At 36.8% G+C, this 19,700-nt stretch overlaps 1 protein-coding gene across 1 annotated transcript; it reads right to left on the bottom strand.

Annotated features, from left to right (window-relative positions):
- Positions 1-1,150: 1,150 nt before the first annotated feature.
- Positions 1,151-19,200, bottom strand: th (tyrosine hydroxylase). Its single transcript, XM_079809513.1, has 13 exons — positions 19,042-19,200; positions 16,640-16,843; positions 14,905-15,079; positions 14,730-14,818; positions 14,569-14,636; positions 14,434-14,484; positions 14,182-14,327; positions 10,892-11,027; positions 6,457-6,526; positions 5,807-5,863; positions 5,626-5,721; positions 5,412-5,545; positions 1,151-4,109 (listed from the first exon to the last, which is right to left on the bottom strand). Exons 1-13 carry the CDS (start codon positions 19,123-19,125, stop codon positions 3,950-3,952), a joined length of 1,470 nt encoding a protein of 489 aa, XP_079665639.1. The 5' UTR covers positions 19,126-19,200; the 3' UTR covers positions 1,151-3,949.
- Positions 19,201-19,700: the final 500 nt, after the last annotated feature.

The raw sequence follows: 19,700 nt of genomic DNA on the forward strand, positions 1-19,700 counted from the left end.
TGAATATTTGATAACTCATTTTAGGGTATATTATATCTTCACTGAAATTCCATTTTGTTAACCCTATCTGTTAGGGTGGTTAAATAAAACGAGATTGTGGACATTGTGCATTGTAAAATGAACAGGTTCTTGCCCAAAGAACTCAAATGAAACGTGTTTAAATATGCAAAGTGATGATAAACGCTCGAGGTCTGGTAGACATTTATGAGAGAATTAGAGAAAAGCGTGGGCCCTGACAGTAAAATGGCGCCCCTGCTGGTAAGACAAAGAATAGCGGCACATGAAAAAAGGGGGGCCTGCTGCTGGCATGAATTATCAATGCACTCTGTTACTGGAAGCACCATTATAAAGACATTAAACCTCTCTTCCTCTGTCTCCTATTATCCATCAGATGAAGGAAGCAGGAAACCCAAAAGATCTGTAGGGCCTTGCAATAAATCATTCACTGCATTCAGTAAGATGCATTTTCATTTTAGTCACATTGCCATGCACAACAATGCATATAACTGGCCATAATATAGGAACAACCAGTCCAGCACAAAACATTAGAGGTCATCAATAAAAAGCTCAGGAGGTTTTGTGATAACCAATATGCGCAGTCAGCAATATTATACATGAATAGCTCTCTGTTTTATACTCAGTGACCTCAGTTTAATTGTTAAAATTATGTAAACTACAATAATATATCAGTCTTCGTCCGAGTAAAATACTACACCTACTGATTTACTACTGACGTATTCCACTGTGGGATTTTTTCCCGTCTTCGTAAAATGTATTTAGTGGTTGGTTGCGTATTAAATTGGCAGATCTTTCCCACTAACTGGATCCAAAATCAGAATCCTCATCCCGATCCTAACCTCTAACCTCATGACACGACCCTTACAAAAGCCCTAGTCATTATGCCGTCCATGATATAAAAGCGCTCATCCAAAAAGCGCTCGTGTGGGACGTCTCACCTACATATATGCTTAGACTACCATCTGGTGGTGGTTGTTTTATTTCAAACAAACTTGTAAGGTTCAGTCAGACAAATGTATCATAGAGCTAGTCTTCTGAAACCAACATACTTTTCCTGTATGAAGCATTTATGAAAGGGTCGATTTGATATAAAGTCAGAAAGTAAACCACAAGAAAAGTTTGGGATATTTTTCAAAGATATTTCTTTATAATTGCACATAATATCCAATTTGCACTGCACAGTTTTCTTGCAACTTTATTTCACTTTTTATGCCATTGTTTGCAGAGATAGATTCATATGTATATTTCATATTTTCTGGAGAAAGATGAATATAAACAGGCACCAATCAGAAGGCCAGTATTTTCTTTTTTTAATGAATGATTTACTGTTATTAATAAAATATTTCTACCATCTGTAGGAGAATACATCAGCTCAATGTAATATTTTAGGAATATATTTGCAATACTAATACATTCAATTTGATTGATTATTCATATTTGATTATATACTGTACATATTTGTTAAATCTTTTAGTATAGTACTTCATCTGGTGATATTTCATAAATAACCTTTGTCTTCAATAGCTTCAGGGTACGTTTACACGAACAACGATTTACCAAAAAATTTGGGAAAAAATGCCTTTGTGTGTGTAATTGCCACATTTATTGTGGTGTTCCACAGGGTTCGCTGTTGGGAACAATTCTGTTTTCAATTTACATGCTTCCTCTTGCCTCTGTAATTTGAAAACATTATATTAATTTTCACTGCTATGCAGATGACCTACAGTTATTCATGCTTTTATTTCATCCCATCTTGATTATTGTAATGGCTTGTTTTCTTTAAATATTTATTTTATTTCATAAATAACTTTTGTCTTCAATAACTTCCGGGTATATTTACACGACAACGATTTACCAAAAAAGTTTTTTTTTAAATCCTTTGTGTTTCACTGTGTTCCAATGATATGACTAGTCTGGATGTCCTTCAAGCATGTTTAACAGATAGAAAAATTATTGGATGGCCTCAAACTTTCGGCAGTTAAATACTGATAAACCTGAATTTTTAATAATTGGTCAGAATTCGAGTAAAAATCAGATTGAGCTAGCTCTTAATAAGTAATTTCCAAATATTAAACAGTTAGTTAGAAATTTGGGTGTTTATTTTGATGGCAATCTTAATTTTGAATATCTTGGTAAGAAGTTGGTTCAGTCTTGTTTATATCAGTTAAGAAATATTTCCGTGGTGAGGCGGTTTTTGAGTTTTAATGATACAGAGAAGTTTATTCATGCTTTTATTTCATCCCGTCTTGATTATTGTAATGCCTTGTTTTCTTTAAATATTTTTTTTATTTATTTGATAAATAACTTTTGTCTTCAATAGCTTCAGGGTATATTTACACGGAAATGATTTACTCAAAAATGAAAAAAAAAAAAATTTCCTTTGTGATTTGCACATACAGACAACACAGTTGTCAAAACGATCACCGTTCACACGGATCAGGGAAAACAACAACAAAAAACGCTGTATTATTCATGCCAGGCCAGTAGTTGGCGATGTCATTTTGTAAGGAAAAACTATGTGCCTATAGACTGAACATGTAACACGCATGCTCATGATGGAACGTCACATTTATTGTGGTGTTCCACAGGGTTCGCTGTTGGGACCAATTCTGTTTTCAATTCACATGCTTCCTCTTGGCTCTGTAATTTGAAAACATTATATTAATTTTCACTGCTAATCAGATGACCTACAGTTATATTTATCACTGTGTTGAACCAGTGATCTGACTAGTCTGGGTGTTCTTCAAGCATGTTTAACAGAACTTTCTGCATTTAAATACTGATAAAACTGAAGTTGTGGTCAGAATTTGAGTAAAAATCAGATTGAGCTGGCTCTTAATAAGTTGTTTCCAAATATTAAACTGTTAATTAGAAATTGGGTTGTTTATTTTGACATGCCTTGTTTTCTTTATTGTACTTTATCACGTTTACAATTAGTAAAGAATGCTGCGGTTAGATTATTGACGCAAACAAAGTTATTTAATCATATTACACCTGTTTTAGCTGGTTACCTGTTCATTTTAGGATTGATTTTAAGATTTTATTGTTGACATACAAGCATTAAATGGTTTGGCGCCTATGAATTAAAAAGCTTATTTTGTTGATTTGTTTTGGGTATTTAATATTTTTATTAGGCTACATTTTGTTTGTTCATATATTGTGTATAGCTCTCCATAAATTTATTCTTAATGATTGTGTTATATTGTGAAAAGCACTTTGTGCGTTGCAGCTTTAAAAGTTTTATATAAATAATAAGTTTACGTGCGTCACCGTTTTCACAAATAATGGTATAGTTTTCAAAAACTTTCACTTTGACCTGTTTTCAGGTCCCCAAAATGCTGTTGTCGTGTAAATTAATGGCCAAAAAGCATAAAAAGTTCAAAACCGTTGAAACGGTGTTGTGTAAACGGACCCTTAATAGCTTAATTTACACTGGGCATGATTTATCTTTTAAAAAATTAATTTGTTATGTTGACACAATTAATCACAGAGTGATCCATTAATCCAGAGTTCAAAAATTAAAATTCGGACATAATTTACTCATCCTCTTCATTCCAAAAATCTGTGTGAATTTCTTTGTGGAACATGAAGGAATGGTTTTTATTCCCATTGACTTTGATTGTATGTTTTGTCCATACGAACCGAAACTGTTTGGTTACAGACTTTCTTCACAAGAAGAAAGAAACTCATACAGGTTTGGAACGACATGAGGGTGAGTAATTGATGGAAGAAATTTCATTTTTGGGTGAACTATCACTTTAAGGTTTCTGGTATCAAGTTCCAACATGAGGTTTTGAGGTTGGCACTCAGTGTTTGAAAAGCAACGACGTCAGTAGCAGCAGATGTAGACGCAGACGCACAGCATAACGACAAGACCGTCACGTATGAAGCATAGAGGAACGGGAGAGTTGATTGGCTCCTGGCGGCAGAATCAAGCCAACACATTCAGGGCGTCCGTGAGGATCTTCAGTTCGTCTTTAATGGTCTCCAGGCCTTGCTGGATCTTCAGAGGGTTGTCCAGCACTTCTATGCTGTCTGTGTACGGGTCGAACCGCACGGAAAATGGTCTCTTGATGCGGGTCACGTACGCTCTGTTGTTTAAAAAAAATAGTGCAATTATTGTTATAGAAACTAGTAACTGCAAGCAATTAAGGCAAATTAAAGTAAAATGTATACATTAAATTCCTTCTTTTATTAGTCAATACTTGCTAGATTTTAAAGAGTAATTTATTATTTGCAAAATGTGTTTTGAAATCAAGTTTTACAGATTAAAGAAATAAAATATTTTTGGAAAGTTGGCATGCCTTGTGGTGTGACATGCTATATGCAATTTAAACTATTTCAAATATCAATTAGTATTCATCCATTTGTCCTTATATTTTCATTAATATTTTAACCAAAAGTCTTGTTCATTAAAAAGTCCATGCAATGAATGAATGAATATCTTACTAGTAACAATCAGTAATTACTTAATTGCTTGAACAATAAAGACAAACATGCAAATGTATGTAATAAATATCCTATTTTTTATTTGTGAGCATTTGTTTTATAGACTATTTTTATCTGTTTGTTCGTTTTGACACAAATTAAAAATGAATATTTATTTACTTCATTAATTAATTCAATCTTTTATTGAGGGGCAAAATACTCAAAATGAATAATAAATAAATAATAATTAAATAAATGTTGAAATATATATAAAAAAAAACATGAATTGCATAATTAAATGCAGAAACACATATATAATATATAAATATAATATATTTAAATAAATCATTAAATGCATAATTAAATATATGTATATATATATATATATATTTAATTATAAATGTAACGATTTATTTATATATTTCAACATTTACTGAATTATTTATTTTCAAATAATTTGGCCCTCGATAATCTTTTATTCATTAAGAGAATGTAATTGTACACTGTTATATGTTTTATTGTCATACATGCATTATATAAAATTGCTTACAGTATGTTTTAGTTTAGTTTTTATTTTTTTTGAGCAACTTATAATTTACAATAAATAAATAAATTCATTCATTCATTCATTCTGAGAATGTAATTGTGTGCTTTATGGTTTTTATCATCATCCATACTTTATATAAAATTGCTTACACTATCTTTTATTTTAGTTGTTTCTATGTTTTTTAAATAAATAAATAACAGTTGAAATTATTTGCAAATAAAAATAAAGATAAAAATGCAAATGTATGGAATAAATAGCCTATTTTTTTATTTTTATTAGTGAGCATTTGTTTTATGGACTATTATAAAATATTGAAAATATTATAACGCTGTTTAAAACTTATTTTACTCCATAGCTAAGTATATGATGGTCAAACCTTCAATACTGAAAGCAACCAGGTATTTTTGATGCAGCCCACCTCAGTTTCTCTGTAGCATCTGCGAAGCTCTCCGACACAAAATAGACGGATTGGTACGTCTGGTCTTGGTACGGCTGAACAGCTACCGTGTCCGGGTCAAATTCCCGTCTCTCTGGTTCATCCGAGAGAGAATGCTGGGGGGGGGAGAGGGGCAAAATTAAATGCCAAATGCATTGGTCATAGCAAAACAATTCATTTGACAAACGCCACCAACCACCAGCTCGCCGAAAGACGACAGCAGTCCTGCTCCGTACGCTTTAATCTTCCCTCCTTGCTTACACAGTCCAAACTCCACCGTGAACCAATACAGCTAAAAAACACATTCAGAACAAACACATTCAGTGTTTTTAGTAGAGCTGCAGAGTGTGATAAGATGTGAGATGCTTTGTACTTACTGTTGACAGTTTCTCAATATCTTCCTCAGAAGCTCCAAGAGAGGCCAGACCAATACTCTGAGAGGAGAGATTGCAGGACATACAGTCAAACCAAAATGTATTCAGACACCTTCAACATTTCTCACATTTTTATTCGCTATAGTTTAGAAAATGGTAATAGAATATGACAAGAACTCAGAGTTAAACTGTGTCAGAACAAATTCATCTTGATAATGTCAGATAACTTTGATATGTAATGGATTGCAATCAACCAATCAGCTGTCAAATTTAACACAATTAGATAAAACCAATTTAGGTCAAACAATGACCAAGCAATGCTTCATTTTGTTCAGTCTGTGGTGTAAAAGGTTGCATTAGCAATTAAAGAAAAAACACTTGAGCAAGACATGGTCAGGTCAAAGTGTCTGAATCATTTTGGTCCCACATTGTTATCAGGTTTACTGGTAGTCACTGTATGAAGAATTGATGGCTATAATATGTCACAGTTTACTTTATTTTGCTGTCCTCACTTACATAAATGAACTATAGTGTCCTGCACCCACTAGTAAAAAAAAATTTCTGGTGTCTGAATGATTGTTGGTTTGACTGTACATCCAAGATTGAAGATGTAAGGAAATATGGCATATGTACATAAAGTTTGTTTTTTTTACCTGAGAAAACTGTGCAAATGTTCTATCAGCCAAAATCGGCACATGTCCGAGAAGTTCATGGACGCAATCCCTGGAAAGGAAAAGATATCAAATAATTATGATTACTTGTGACTATACTGTGCCGTCATTTTCAATAAAGCAAACATAGGAAGCAGTTTATAATGCATGTACAGTTGTGCAACGTGTAAAACCCACATGAAAAAAACTGCATATGTAAAATTCACAAAATTTTTCTTTTGCACACATATGCACACATATTTATTACTACATTTAGCATGGAATTAAAGGTCCCATGGCATGGAATTTTTATTTCATTTTATAATGTATTCTGAGGTGTACTTATATTGTTAGTATGATTTTTACATCATAAAATGTCATAATTTAGAAATAAAAGGCATTTTTTCTATACTGATGTTTGCCCTGTGGCTGAATGCCCTGTTTCAAGGGGCGTGTCTGCTGTGAGACTTCAGTAAAAATGCCCACTTTTGTGATTGGCTGACATCTTTGCATTTGAAATGAGTGTTAGATCTTGTAGCGGAGGGGGCGTGGTTTAACGAGGTCTACCAGGCACAAGCCTGCCAGAGAGACGGATGGACCGGAGTTCACTTCTCATCAGTTCTCTCAGCATGTCTCAGTTCAGTGAACTGTTTTAGTTACAGCATATACTTCAGGTTATTAGTTTATTTCTAGTCGGAGGGACTGTCACTCATGTCAGAAAGTTACTAACTTTAGTAAATGATGTATCAGCGCTGACTCAAGACGCAAACCATTTAGAACGATTCAGTCCGATTTGGTGAACTGGTTCGACCGGTTCACTAAAAAGAACCGGTTCAAAAGAACGATTCGTTCGCGAACCGGACATCACTAGTGGACCAGAGATGGAGCGATTGCTAACAAAGTTATATTGTACTGAGTTGTGAGAGTGCTGTCAGCGCAAGTTTACTTTGTTTGTATCTGAGAGTTCTGAATAAAAACGAGTCCCAGTCACGCCGAGCCCGTTTTCCTCCTTATTCTACCAACTTTGTAACACATGTAATGTACCATTACAGCTGTCGAGATGAACGAGTTACGAGTAAGTGTTGATTATAGCATTATTTTTAGATATTTTACTATCATATGAAAAGCGTCAGTGACGCGCATTGAGTACACAGCGCAAACAAAGACACAACAGCAGTAATCGAATGTAATCCAGTTTATTGTGGGGAAAGCTGGCTAGCCCGGATACGCTCACGCTTACCCCCCTTCTGCTTAATCTCGCGCCACGCATGACGCCTCCGCTGTGGGCCAGATGCAGTACTGGGGGTCGGGGATGTTGAAGGCCGACCGGCCAGTGCAGCCCGAGCCTCGGCGTGTGTGAGGTTTATCTCTAAAGAGATGTGAGTCTGCCGATGTTGAGCAGAAACTCATGACTGTATGCACATTTAAGAACAGATAGACGCGACGAGGACGTACAAAAACACTGACTCACAAGATAGAAAACAAGAAAACACCGTTTTGTCGGGAGAGAGAGAAGCCGCAGCGTGTGCACGAATAATAAAGTTCTGTGTGAACTTGAATAATTAGCTACACATCAGAAATCACTGATCACAGATCAGAAGGAACTGAAAAAAGACTTCTGTTTTCATTTATACATCCAAACACTGAGAAACTGCCAGCATTCACTCGTTCACAAGCCATGATCTCGCAAGGACAAACAAATATGGCGCTAGCATGGGCGTGCCAAATTCTCTGGGCGAAGGAAAGGGAGGTAACCGTTCATGAAAAAATTCGAGATCAGCTCGTCTGGCCTGTCATTTTCTCAAAGGCAGAGATAGACAGCCAGAACTCGGTTTACACCGATCAAAATTTTTAGCCACTTGGGGACAATATTCAGGCCAAGGGAACTCATATTAATGTTGAAAAACCTCATAAAATGAAAATTTCATGCCATGGGACCTTTAAGTCAAATCTACTTAACGAAGTTAAAGGGATAGCTCACCCAAAAATGAAAATGACCCCATGATTTACTCACCCTCAAGCCATCCTAGGTGTATATGACATTCTTCTTTCAGACGAATACAATCAGAGTTATATTAATAAATGTCCTGACTAATCCAAGAATTATAACGGCAGTGAAGGGCTGCCCAAAATTTGAAGCCCAAAACGTTTATGACCCATTCCATCATAAATGTACTCCACGCGGCTCCAGGGGGTTCATAAAGGCCTTCTGAAGCGAATGACGGGTCACAATTCACAATTCATCGATTGGCTTCAGAAGGCCTTTATGAACCCCCCAGAGCAGTATGGATTACTTTTATAATGGATGGATGCAAATTTTCGGCTGCCATTCACTCCCATTATAAAGCTTGGAAGAGCCAGGACATTTTTATAACTCTGATTGTATTCGTCTGAAAGAAGAATGTCATATACACCTAGGATGGCTTGAGAGGGTAAATCATGGGGTCATTTTCCTTTTTGGGTGAACTATCCCTTTAAGTAAAATTAGCAATGGAAATAAGTAACTTTAACTCGGCCAGTTAAAGTTTGTTGAGTAATTTCTACTTAGTTGAAAGTTGATTTGTTTCAAGTACATTCCACTCAAACCAAATAACACTGAATTAAACCACTCTATAAAGTGTATGCTTTACTTAGAACATCTAAGTAAATAATACAGAAGATATTGTGTTGACACCATATCTACATAATAGAAGTAACGTGGTACCCACCCGAACACAGAGACCTCAATACTTGGCACACAATACCAGTAACATTCGATGGGTCATTTTTGAGTATGAATGTGTCACTTTGAGTAGAAAATGAACTCCTTATGTCACAAAACAGCAAGTTACTAAACCTAGCAACAAAAGCAAGGATAAAACAGTGTAAATACAGCTGGAAAACAGCGAAAATGGGAACACCAGCTTCAGAAAGCTGAGTAGGTTTTACTTCATTTTATAACATTGATAATTACACTTTAATTTCTAGAACTAATAGAGAATTCACTCTTGAAATTACATTTGTTTTTTTTCTGTAGTATTGGTTTATGTAAGTAGTTTATTAGCTTACCACATAATAATTTGATCAGTGAAATCTCTGAAGTTCAGCTAATTGCATTTATTATAAATTTAAACTCCAATATATTGATTTAATTGCAATTAACATGTAGCTGTGTCCGAAAACACTGCAATCAGTTTGCACTTAAGAATATTCTTTATTATTTCCGTAATATGTACTATTTTTAAATGTTTGCTATATTGTATCCTCTTTCACTGCCCCTTTTTTAGTATTTTAGTTTCTTTTTTTATTTTCACCTTATTTTGGCACCTTTTATTTTAGTTGACAGACAATTTTATTCGGTTGCAATGTTTCAGTGTGTACTAAGCAGTTAGCCTACGTCTGAGTATAAATCAAATGCTTAAAGGAACACTCCACCTTTTTTGAAAATTTTCCAACTCCCCTAGAATTAAACAGTTGAGTTTTACCATTTTCGAATCCATTCAGCCGATCTCCGGGTCTGGCGGTAGCACTTTTAGCATAGCTTAGCATAGATCATTGAATCTGATTAGACCGTTAGCATCTCGCTCAAAAATGACCAAAGAGTTTCAATATTTTCCTATTTAAAACTTGACTCTTCTGTAGGTACATCGTGCACTAAGACCGACGGAAAATGAAAAGTTGTGATTTTCCAGGCCGATATGACTAGGAATTATACTCTCATTCCTGCGTAATAAGGATATTACGCAGCGCCTGAAAATAGGCAAACTTCCATCAACATAACCAACGTGACAACCTGCTTACACAGAGAGCGTGCTGGGGACTATTTATGCACTGCGTAATATCATTGCGCCGCTTCACCCATGGCACCAAAGTTCCTTGATTATTATGCAGGAATGAGAGTATAGTTCCTAGCCAAATCGGCCTAGAAAATCACAACTTTTCATTTTCCGTCGGTCTTAGTACACGATGTAACTACAGAAGAGTCGAGTTTTAAATAGGAAAAATATTGAAACTCTTTGGTCATTTTTGAGCGAGATGCTAACGGTCTAATCAGATTCAATGATCTATGCTAAGCTATGCTCCGGCCAGACCCGGAGATCAGCTGAATGGATTAGAAAACGGTAAAATTCAACTGTTTAACTCTAGGGGAGTTGGAAAATCAGCCTATTTTCAAAAAAAAGTGGCTTGTTCCTTTAAGAATATTCTGTGCTATTTCCGTAATAAGTACTATTTTTAAACGTATGCTATATTGTATCCTCTTTCACTGCACTTTTTAAAAAATATTTTAGTTATTTTTTTTTTATTTCAGCACCTTTTATTTTATTTGACAGACAATTTTATTTGATTGCAATGTTTCAGCGTGTACAAAGCAGTTAGCCTATGTCTGGGTGTAAATCAAATGCTTAATAAACAGGAAGTGTCTTCATAAATGTAAAATGTGTGACAGGAAGTCTCTTACGGTTCAGGGGAGTGCATTGGGGAGGAAGCGTGCCGTATGTACTGTGTACACTGGAACACGCGGAAGGCCAAGCTGGCCAAAAAGTCTCGTGCGGAGAGGAGACCTGCCACTGGCCTCAGCTGAAATCCTGTACGCTCTTTATACATGAGAGAGAGAGAGAGAGAGAGAGAGAGAGAGAGAGAGAGAGAGAGAGAGAGAGAGAGAGAGAGAGAGAGAGAGAGGTGCATCATTCTGTCTGGTTGCCAAGGTGTTGCTATGTGGCTGCTATGGTGATTGCTAAGACAATCAAGGTGTTCTGAGTAGTATTGCTATGCCATTCCAAGGGTGTTCTGTGTTGTTGCTAGGGCGTTGCAATGTGGAGTTCTGGGCAGTTTCTATTGGCTATGTGGTTGCTAGGGTGTTCTAGCTGGTTGCTATTGCGTTCTAGCTGGTTGCTATTGCATTGCTGTGGTGTTTGCTAGCGCAATGTTATGGAGTAGCTAAGGTGTCCTGAGTGTTTGCCAAGGTTTTGGTTTGTAGTTGCTAGGTGGTTGCTGTGAAATGCCAATGAGGTTGCCAATGTGTTCTAGGTTGCCAAGGAGTTCTGGGTGGTTGCCAAGGTGTTGCTATGTGGCTGCTATGGTGTTCTAGGTGACTGCTATGACATTGCTATGCAGGTGTTCTGAGTGGTTACAGTTTCTAGGGTGCTCTGGGTGGTTGCTAGGGCGTTGCTATGCGGATGATCTGGGTGGTCACTATGGGCTATGTGGTTGCGTGATCTGGGTTGATATGGCATAGAGTGGCATAACAGTTGGCTTCCGGAAGTAAAAACTCTATTCATATTGATTTTGAACAATAACTTACAAACCTTTAAAGACACAAGGTTGTTAATCGATGGTATTGAAGCCATCAGACAGCATTATTTCAACTTATTTTTTTAAATAATCATGTTTAACAGTGGAATTTATGTTGAGAAACTACATTACCCATGATGCTGTACAGAAACTTATACCAATCAGAGAGTCTAAAAAAGCAACACACTCTAAAAGATCTCATTAGCTCCGCCCACTCTCATGAAGGACTGCAAATTATGTTACTGAGTCGATCAGTAAAGCTGTTAAGTACACAGCCTCATACCTTTGTCTTTTTGTCCAATTTTCCATAATAATTTGTTTGCTTCAAATCTTTGATATATGAGTTTGTAGTGTTGTGATTCACCTCGTATAGCCGGCTTAATTTATCGCTTATAACTCTTTAACAAAGACTTTAAAAAAAAATCCCTATAGAAAAAATGAATGGGAAAAATACTTCCGGAACCAGCGCTGCTGAAAAAGGGGGCGGGCACCGTTGCACTCTATTAAAAGGAGGTTGCTAACACATTGCTATGGGGTTGTTAAAATATTCTGGGTGGTTGCCAGGGTGTGGGTATGTGGATTCTAGGGTGGGTCAGTGGTTATATATGGTTGCTATGTATTCCTAGGGTGTTTTGGGTGGTTCCTGGGATTTTAGGGGTGGGTTGCTAGGGTGTTGCTATGTGGATTCTCTGGGTGGTCTATATAGACAAATTCACACCGCACTGACAGACAGCAACAGACACAGAACCTAATACCTCCAGGTACAATATATTTCTGAATCAACATCTTTGTTGATCCTGGAACAACATTCCAATCAACCAATCAGAGGAACAGGTTTACAGTTTATGTCAAATTTAGGCTTACAACCAGGATTAGGTGATTCTACATCAGTGTTATTCACCTGCCATTTCCCTCTGATTTTAGGGATAACTTATGGGTAAGGTTTAAGGGTAGGGGTTGGGACTACATTTTCGGAGAGGCAACGTGTTGTTCCAGGCTTAACAAAATATGTTGACCCAGGAATGTGCCGAACTCAGCAAAATTGTGACGTGTGATAACAGGCTTTGTCGAATCAGTGTGTTACCCCTGTCGGAGTCTATTGATTGAACATGCTGAATGAGAATTAGACTGTCTGAGAATGCTGTAATCTGGTGACTGTCTGTGTCTGTCGGCGCTTGTGAATTGGCCTTTAGGGATATGTGTTAGCTAGTGTGTTGTAGGGGGGTTGCTATGGCATTACTAGGCTGTTTTCTAATGTACTGCTATGGGGTTGTTAAGGGTGTTGGCTTCTGGGTGGTTGCCTGGGTGTTGGCATGTAGCTGCTGGGTGGTTGCTGTGGCATTGCTATGGAGTTGCTAAGGGTGTTGGTGTTGGCTTCTGTGTGGTTGCCAGGGTGTTGCCATGTTGCTAATGGGTGGTTGCTGTGGAATTGCTATAGGGTTGCTAAGGGTGTTGGCTTCTGGGTGGTTGCCAGGGTGTTGGCATGTTGCTGCTGGGTGGTTGCTGTGGCATTGCTATAGGGTTGCTAAGGGTATTGGCTTCTGGGTGGTTGCCATGGTGTTGGCATGTAGCTGCTGGGTGGTTGCTTTGGCATTGCCATGGGGTTTGCTAAGGGTGTTGGCTTCTGGGTGGTTGCCATGGTGTTGGCATGTAGCTGCTGGGTGGTTGCTTTGGCATTGCCATGGGGTTTGCTAAGGGTGTTGGCTTCTGGGTGGTTGCCAGGGTGCTTGCATGTTGCGGCTGGGTGGTTGCTTTGGCATTGCCATGGGGTTGCTAAGGGTGTTGGCTTCTGGGTGGTTGCCAGGGTGTTTGCATGTTGCAGCTGGGTGGTTGCTTTGGCATTGCTATGGGGTTGCTAAGGGTGTTGGTGTTGGCTTCTGTGTGGTTGCCAGGGTGTTGGCATGTTGCTAATGGGTGGTTGCTGTGGAATTGCTATATGGTTGCTAAGGGTGTTGGCTTCTGGATGGTTGCCAGGGTGTTTGCATGTTGCGGCTGGGTGGTTGCTTTGGCATTGCTATGGGGTTGCTAAGGGTGTTGGTGTTGGCTTCTGTGTGGTTGCCAGGGTGTTGGCATGTTGCTAATGGGTGGTTGCTGTGGAATTGCTATATGGTTGCTAAGGGTGTTGGCTTCTGGGTGGTTGCCAGGGTGTTGGCATGTTGCTGCTGGGTGGTTGCTCTGGCATTGTTATGGGGTTGCTAAGGGTGTTGGTGTTGACTTCTGGGTGGTTTGGCAGGGTGTTGCCATGTAGCTGCTGGGTGGTTGCTGTGACATGGCTATGAGGTTGCTAAGGTGTTCTAAGTGGTTGCTAAGGTGTTATATAATGTTTAACATACTGCTAGTGTTTTTTGTTACTGGCCATACTGAAGAATATTTATAGTAATAAAACAAGATTTGTTATATTAAATAGCATGTTAAATGATGGCCTGTTTTCTGGCAGTGCTATAATTTGATTGGTACCTTTTAAAAAGCAGGACACATCCTCCAGCTGAGGGATGTTATCGGGACTGTAGCCACAGTGTTTCTCCAGTAACTGGAAAGCCTCTAAATGTTCACTACAGGCGTGGGTCGTGTACAGATCTCTGAGGGTGGAGTACACTTCTCGCCTGCACACACATTTGGTCGCATGTGAGAAGTTTGAAAGAATAACACAATTTGAGGATCTCCAGCTGTGTTCATCTAGAATCGGTTGTTTATTTCACTATAACGCACCATGTTCCGATCTCCTCTTCCGTATACTCAACTTTCGGAATTGTTTCCCCTCTGGAAAGAGACAGACGTCAATCAAATATCTGTTCCTACATGTCCAGAGAGGCAAACATTGCATGGTAAACACTGTTTACATACTGTTTATATTTGAAGGCAATGTCTCCAATCATCTTCCGTCGTTTTCTGTAAACGGGGTCAGTGAATCCCTGCATCAAAAAAAGTATATATGAAATAAGAACATTTGGGTAATCAAATGTAGTTACTTTTTATTAGAAAGCAGGAACTATTCCAACACTTACTGGATGATCCTGATCCAGATCGGGATCATATTTGGTGACAAGATGATGGCATTTATCCAATTCAGTGATTTTTCTGGGAAACCAGTGAACTGAGGAAAGACAAAAGTACTAAATGTAAATGACATCCAAATAAGGAAAAGAATTGCAGAGCAACAATACGTTTTAACAGACGCACATTTGACCTCTTTTGTGGTTTTGACGTCCTCTGCACTTCTCTTCAGAGAGCTGACCAGCGTGCTGACGTCTGAAAGGTGCACCTCACACTGAACGTAATACTCCAGATCCTCCAAGCCGTCCTTTGGTTTTCGACTGGGTCTGGTCTCAAGATGGTGGATCTTGGCTTCAAATGTCTGTGGTGAACATTACAATACAATTCCAAAGAAAATACCAGAATTTAATGCACATATTGTAGTAATGCCACTAAGGAAGTGGAAAATGTCGTTTTTCTGTATCTGGTAAACTCTCAAATGTACTATTAAAACTATGGTAACACCTTAGTTTAGGGAGCAATTCTCGCTATTAATAGTTGATTATTAGCTTGCATATTAGCATATTTGCTGTTTATTAGTACATATAAAGCACATATTAATGCCTTATTCTGCATTATCATATTGTAGATCCCTTAATATCTAAACTTAACCACTACAACAACTACCTTACTAACTATTAATAAGCAGTAAATTAAGAGTTTATTGAGGCAAAAGTCGTAGTTAATAGTGATAATGTTCCCCAAATTAAAGTGTGACCAAAACTATTTATAACATTTGATTTTCAAATTTATTAGCAATTTAAATACGTATAAATAAATCATATTAGTGCCGTCAAATCGATTAATCACGATAAATCACATCTGACGTAAAAGTTTGTGTTTATATAATATGTGTTTTGAATACACACCATACATGTATATATTTAAGAAATATTTGCATGTATGTACTGTATATATATTTATATAATTTATATTATATATAAATATAACACATTTTTATTTAATATATACAAGAATGAGTGTGTATTTTTATACATAATAATTATACACAAATGTACACAGTTTAGTAATAAATATATTGTGTAAACACAAACATTTTATTTTGGATGCAATTAATCGTGACTAATCGATTTGACAGCATAATAATATGTGTGTGTGTGTGTGTGTGTGTGTGTGTGTGTGTGTGTGTGTGTGTGTGTGTGTGTGTGTGTGTGTGTGTGTGTGTGTGTGTGTGTGTGTGTGTGTGTGTGTGTGTGTGTGTGTGTGTGTGTGTGTGTGTGTGTGTGTGTGTGTGTGTGTATACATATATTATATAAACAAACTTTAATGTTAGATGCAATTAATTGTGATTAGTATCTGACAGCACTAAATTATATACATATTAATATATTATCATATTTCATATTAATAAATATAAAATAATGTCATAAATTGATAAATAGATCAATTAATTTGCAACAATGTTGCATTTTGTTGTTACTCAAGAACACATATGAAGAAAACATTTAGAATTTAGATACAATTTAGACACTTTTAGACAAAGAATTTAGACATGTTTAGAATAATATATTAAATGCATCTTTAATATTTTACCTTAAAACAACTGTTTTCTGTTTTGTAACTCACAACGTACTGTACATTTTGCAATACATTGATACATTGACATTTAACATAAAAACTGACGTATAACTAATATTTTATATTTCAAAACAAAGAGTAGGCTACGTGGAAAAACGAAACCTAACTAAATTTCAAATTATGAATAATTCCCCCACTTATTTATAGCATCTTAATTTATTTACATAGGATTCTTATTTGTGCCCATTCAAATTCTTAATATATTTCCAAAAGCAATCTTTTAGCATTTCTTTCTTCAGTCTAAAATCTTTAACGGAAAAAAAAAAAAAAAAAAGTGTCTTACCTCAAAAACCTTGAGAGTGCGGGACAGCGCTGGGCTCTTTGAACACCTCAGAGAGAAGAAGAGACTAAGCAGGGCTTTTCCATCGCTCTCCTCAAACACGATCTGCTCGTTGAGTCCCGCAGCCTCCGCCGCCGCTGCCGCCGCCTCGCGCTCTTTACGCGCATCCTCGATCAAACTCTGCCGCCTTCCCACAAACTTCTGAGACTGTTCGGAGAGAAGACCGCACATCATTTGAGGCGACACGTTCATTTCTATGAATTTTTAAGATGCAACTAATCTAGAAAGAAATAACGTAGACCATCTTACCTGTTGGACAACGGATGGAGGTGATTTACATCTCCAAAAGCGCATAAGAACTTCAATGCAGTCTATGTAAACCTGTCATAGTATAGCTCAGACTTAATCATTTGCTCTTGAGCCGATGTTACAGCCACTTCTAGACGGCATTTCACAGTGTTTGAGTCTACTGATCACCGCGTAATGCTGTGCGTAAAGCACAACGGAGACACTCACAGCAAAACGGTAGAGGTCGGTAGAGATGGAGGTGCATCTCAAATGACACACTTACTCAATATGCGAGAAGTATAGTAAATTACATAATTTCTCAAAATATTCAGGTAATGTATTCATTTAATTGCATCAGATAATACCGAATAAACTGGAATCTGCAAACAAATGCGGGGCATTTCCCCCCCTCTCAGAACTAACATCATAAATGCCACTCTGATGTTTTTTTCTCGTTTCTCATATATATATATATATCGATTAATCGCATTAATCCAAAATAAAAGTTTGTGTTTACATAATATGTGTGTGTGTGTGTGTGTGTGTGTGTGTGTGTGTGTGTGTGTGTGTGTGTGTGTGTGTGTGTGTGTGTGTGTGTGTGTGTGTGTGTGTGTGTGTGTGTGTGTGTGTGTGTGTGTGTGTGTGTGTGTGTGTGTGTGTGTGTGTGTGTGTGTGTGTGTGTGTGTGTGTGTGTGTGTGTGTGTGTGTGGACTGGTAATCATCACGTTATGGGGACAAAATGTCCCCACAAAGATAGCAATATCCGAAATCCTCATCCTTGTGGGGACATTTTTAGGTCCCCATGAGGAAAACATCTTATAAATCAGACTAAGTGATGTTTTTTGAAAATGTAAAATTGCAGAATGTCTCCTGTGAGGGTTAGGTTTAGGGGCAGGGGCAGTGTAGGGGGATAGAATATACGGTATGTACAGTATAAAAACCATTACGCCTATGGAAAGTTCCCATAAAAGATGAAAACCCAACATGTGTGTGTGTGTGTGTGTGTGTGTACTGTGTGTGTGTGTGTGTGTGTGTGTGTGTGTGTGTGTGTGTGTGTGTGTGTGTGTGTGTGTGTGTGTGTGTGTGTGTGTGTGTGTGTGTGTGTACTGTGTATAATTATTATGTATAATTGAATACACACACATACATGTTTATGCATTTGCACGTTTATACTGTATATATATTTGTATAATTTATAATATAAATAAATAGAAAAAATGGCTGGCCGCACACTGAATCCAAAAAAGACTGAAGTCTAGGAAAATACAACATTTATTTTATCAATTGCATGGTGCAATAAAGAGCAAGTTGCTTTTGCTATCCTCAGTGCTGAGGATAGCAATCTGCTGAAACGTCTGCTCATACTCCTCTGTTTTTAACTCACTTATCGCGCTTTCCATTTTTTCTGTTTTGCTCAAGTTTATCTCTTTTTGGTTATACGCAAAAATCCAACTGAGAGCGCAACAACTTTCTTTAATATAAATAAATATAAATATTTTATATATATTATGGAAACACACACATATATTATGTAAACACAAACTTTTATTTTGTATGTATGTATAAATATAAGTGCTGTCAAATCGATTAATCGTGATTAATCGCATCCTAAATAAAAGTTTGTGTTTACAATATATGTGTGTGTGTACTGTGTATAATTACTCACATACATGTATATATTTTAGAAAAATGTGTTATATTTATATATAAAATATTTGTTTATATACACTCACATGCATGTATATATTTAAGAAAAATGTGTTATATTTATATATAAAATATTTATATTTATATATAGTTGTATAATGTATACTATGCAGTATTTTTAATTTACATTTATAAATGTGTCATTATTATTATTATTATTACTTTAAAGAACGAATAAATAAATAAAAGGGAAAACGGCATGTTTTCTAATAAAATTAAATTCATACATTTTAAAGTGAGTCTTAAGGGACCAAATATAGGCTAGTTATTTTCCCATCTGGATAGATTAATATAATCGTATACAGTAGCCTATGGATGTCCATGACTAAACTCCCATGAAGTTTAATGCTTAAAAGCATCTCTATAACCTCTTCATTCTAAAGTCAAACAATGAAGTTAAAGATTCTTACCGTGATCGAATCCGAGCGCTCGAGTTCAGACGCAGCTCTCCGGATGCTCTTCGTGGAAGATGTGGAGCTGCTTGAATTCGGCATATTCAGATGACGCGCGCACGTGACAGGTTAAGGTGTCTTATTGTGCTCTCTTGGGAGTGCTGGTCACTTACTTCCATCTGTAGCGCTCTTTCCCCCTTATTTATAGAGATAATTTCTCTTGACTGACGTCAAACTGACCTCCTTCTCCGTCATTGAACATTTTGAAGCCCCTCACACCACATTCGTTGATAATTCGATTCTTTGCTACTGTCTGTCATTTCCATTTGTCACTTATTAGTGTATGAATGAAAACCTGCACTGCAAGTGGGAATTTGCAATAAAGAGCGATTTACCTAAATTAACCCATTAAAGTATGCTATACTATCAGTGATGCTAAATAAAATCGAATTCAAATAAAACCATTTAATTTAGATGCTGGTATTGTTAGGTTCCATATAAGGTTTTAAGTAAAAAAAAAAAAAATCCAATGACAAGGTTTTGAGTAAAAAAAAAAAAATCCAATGACAAAAAGGTCTGTTTGCTTTAGAAGTGGTTTTGTATTTATATAAGTGCCAAGTTATTTTATAGAATTTATTCATATAAATATTTGTTGGCTATATTTTTGTTACCTTTTA

Source organism: Gobio gobio, assembly GCF_949357685.1.
Source record: "Gobio gobio genome assembly, chromosome: 25".
Classification (NCBI taxonomy): domain Eukaryota; kingdom Metazoa; phylum Chordata; class Actinopteri; order Cypriniformes; family Gobionidae; genus Gobio; species Gobio gobio.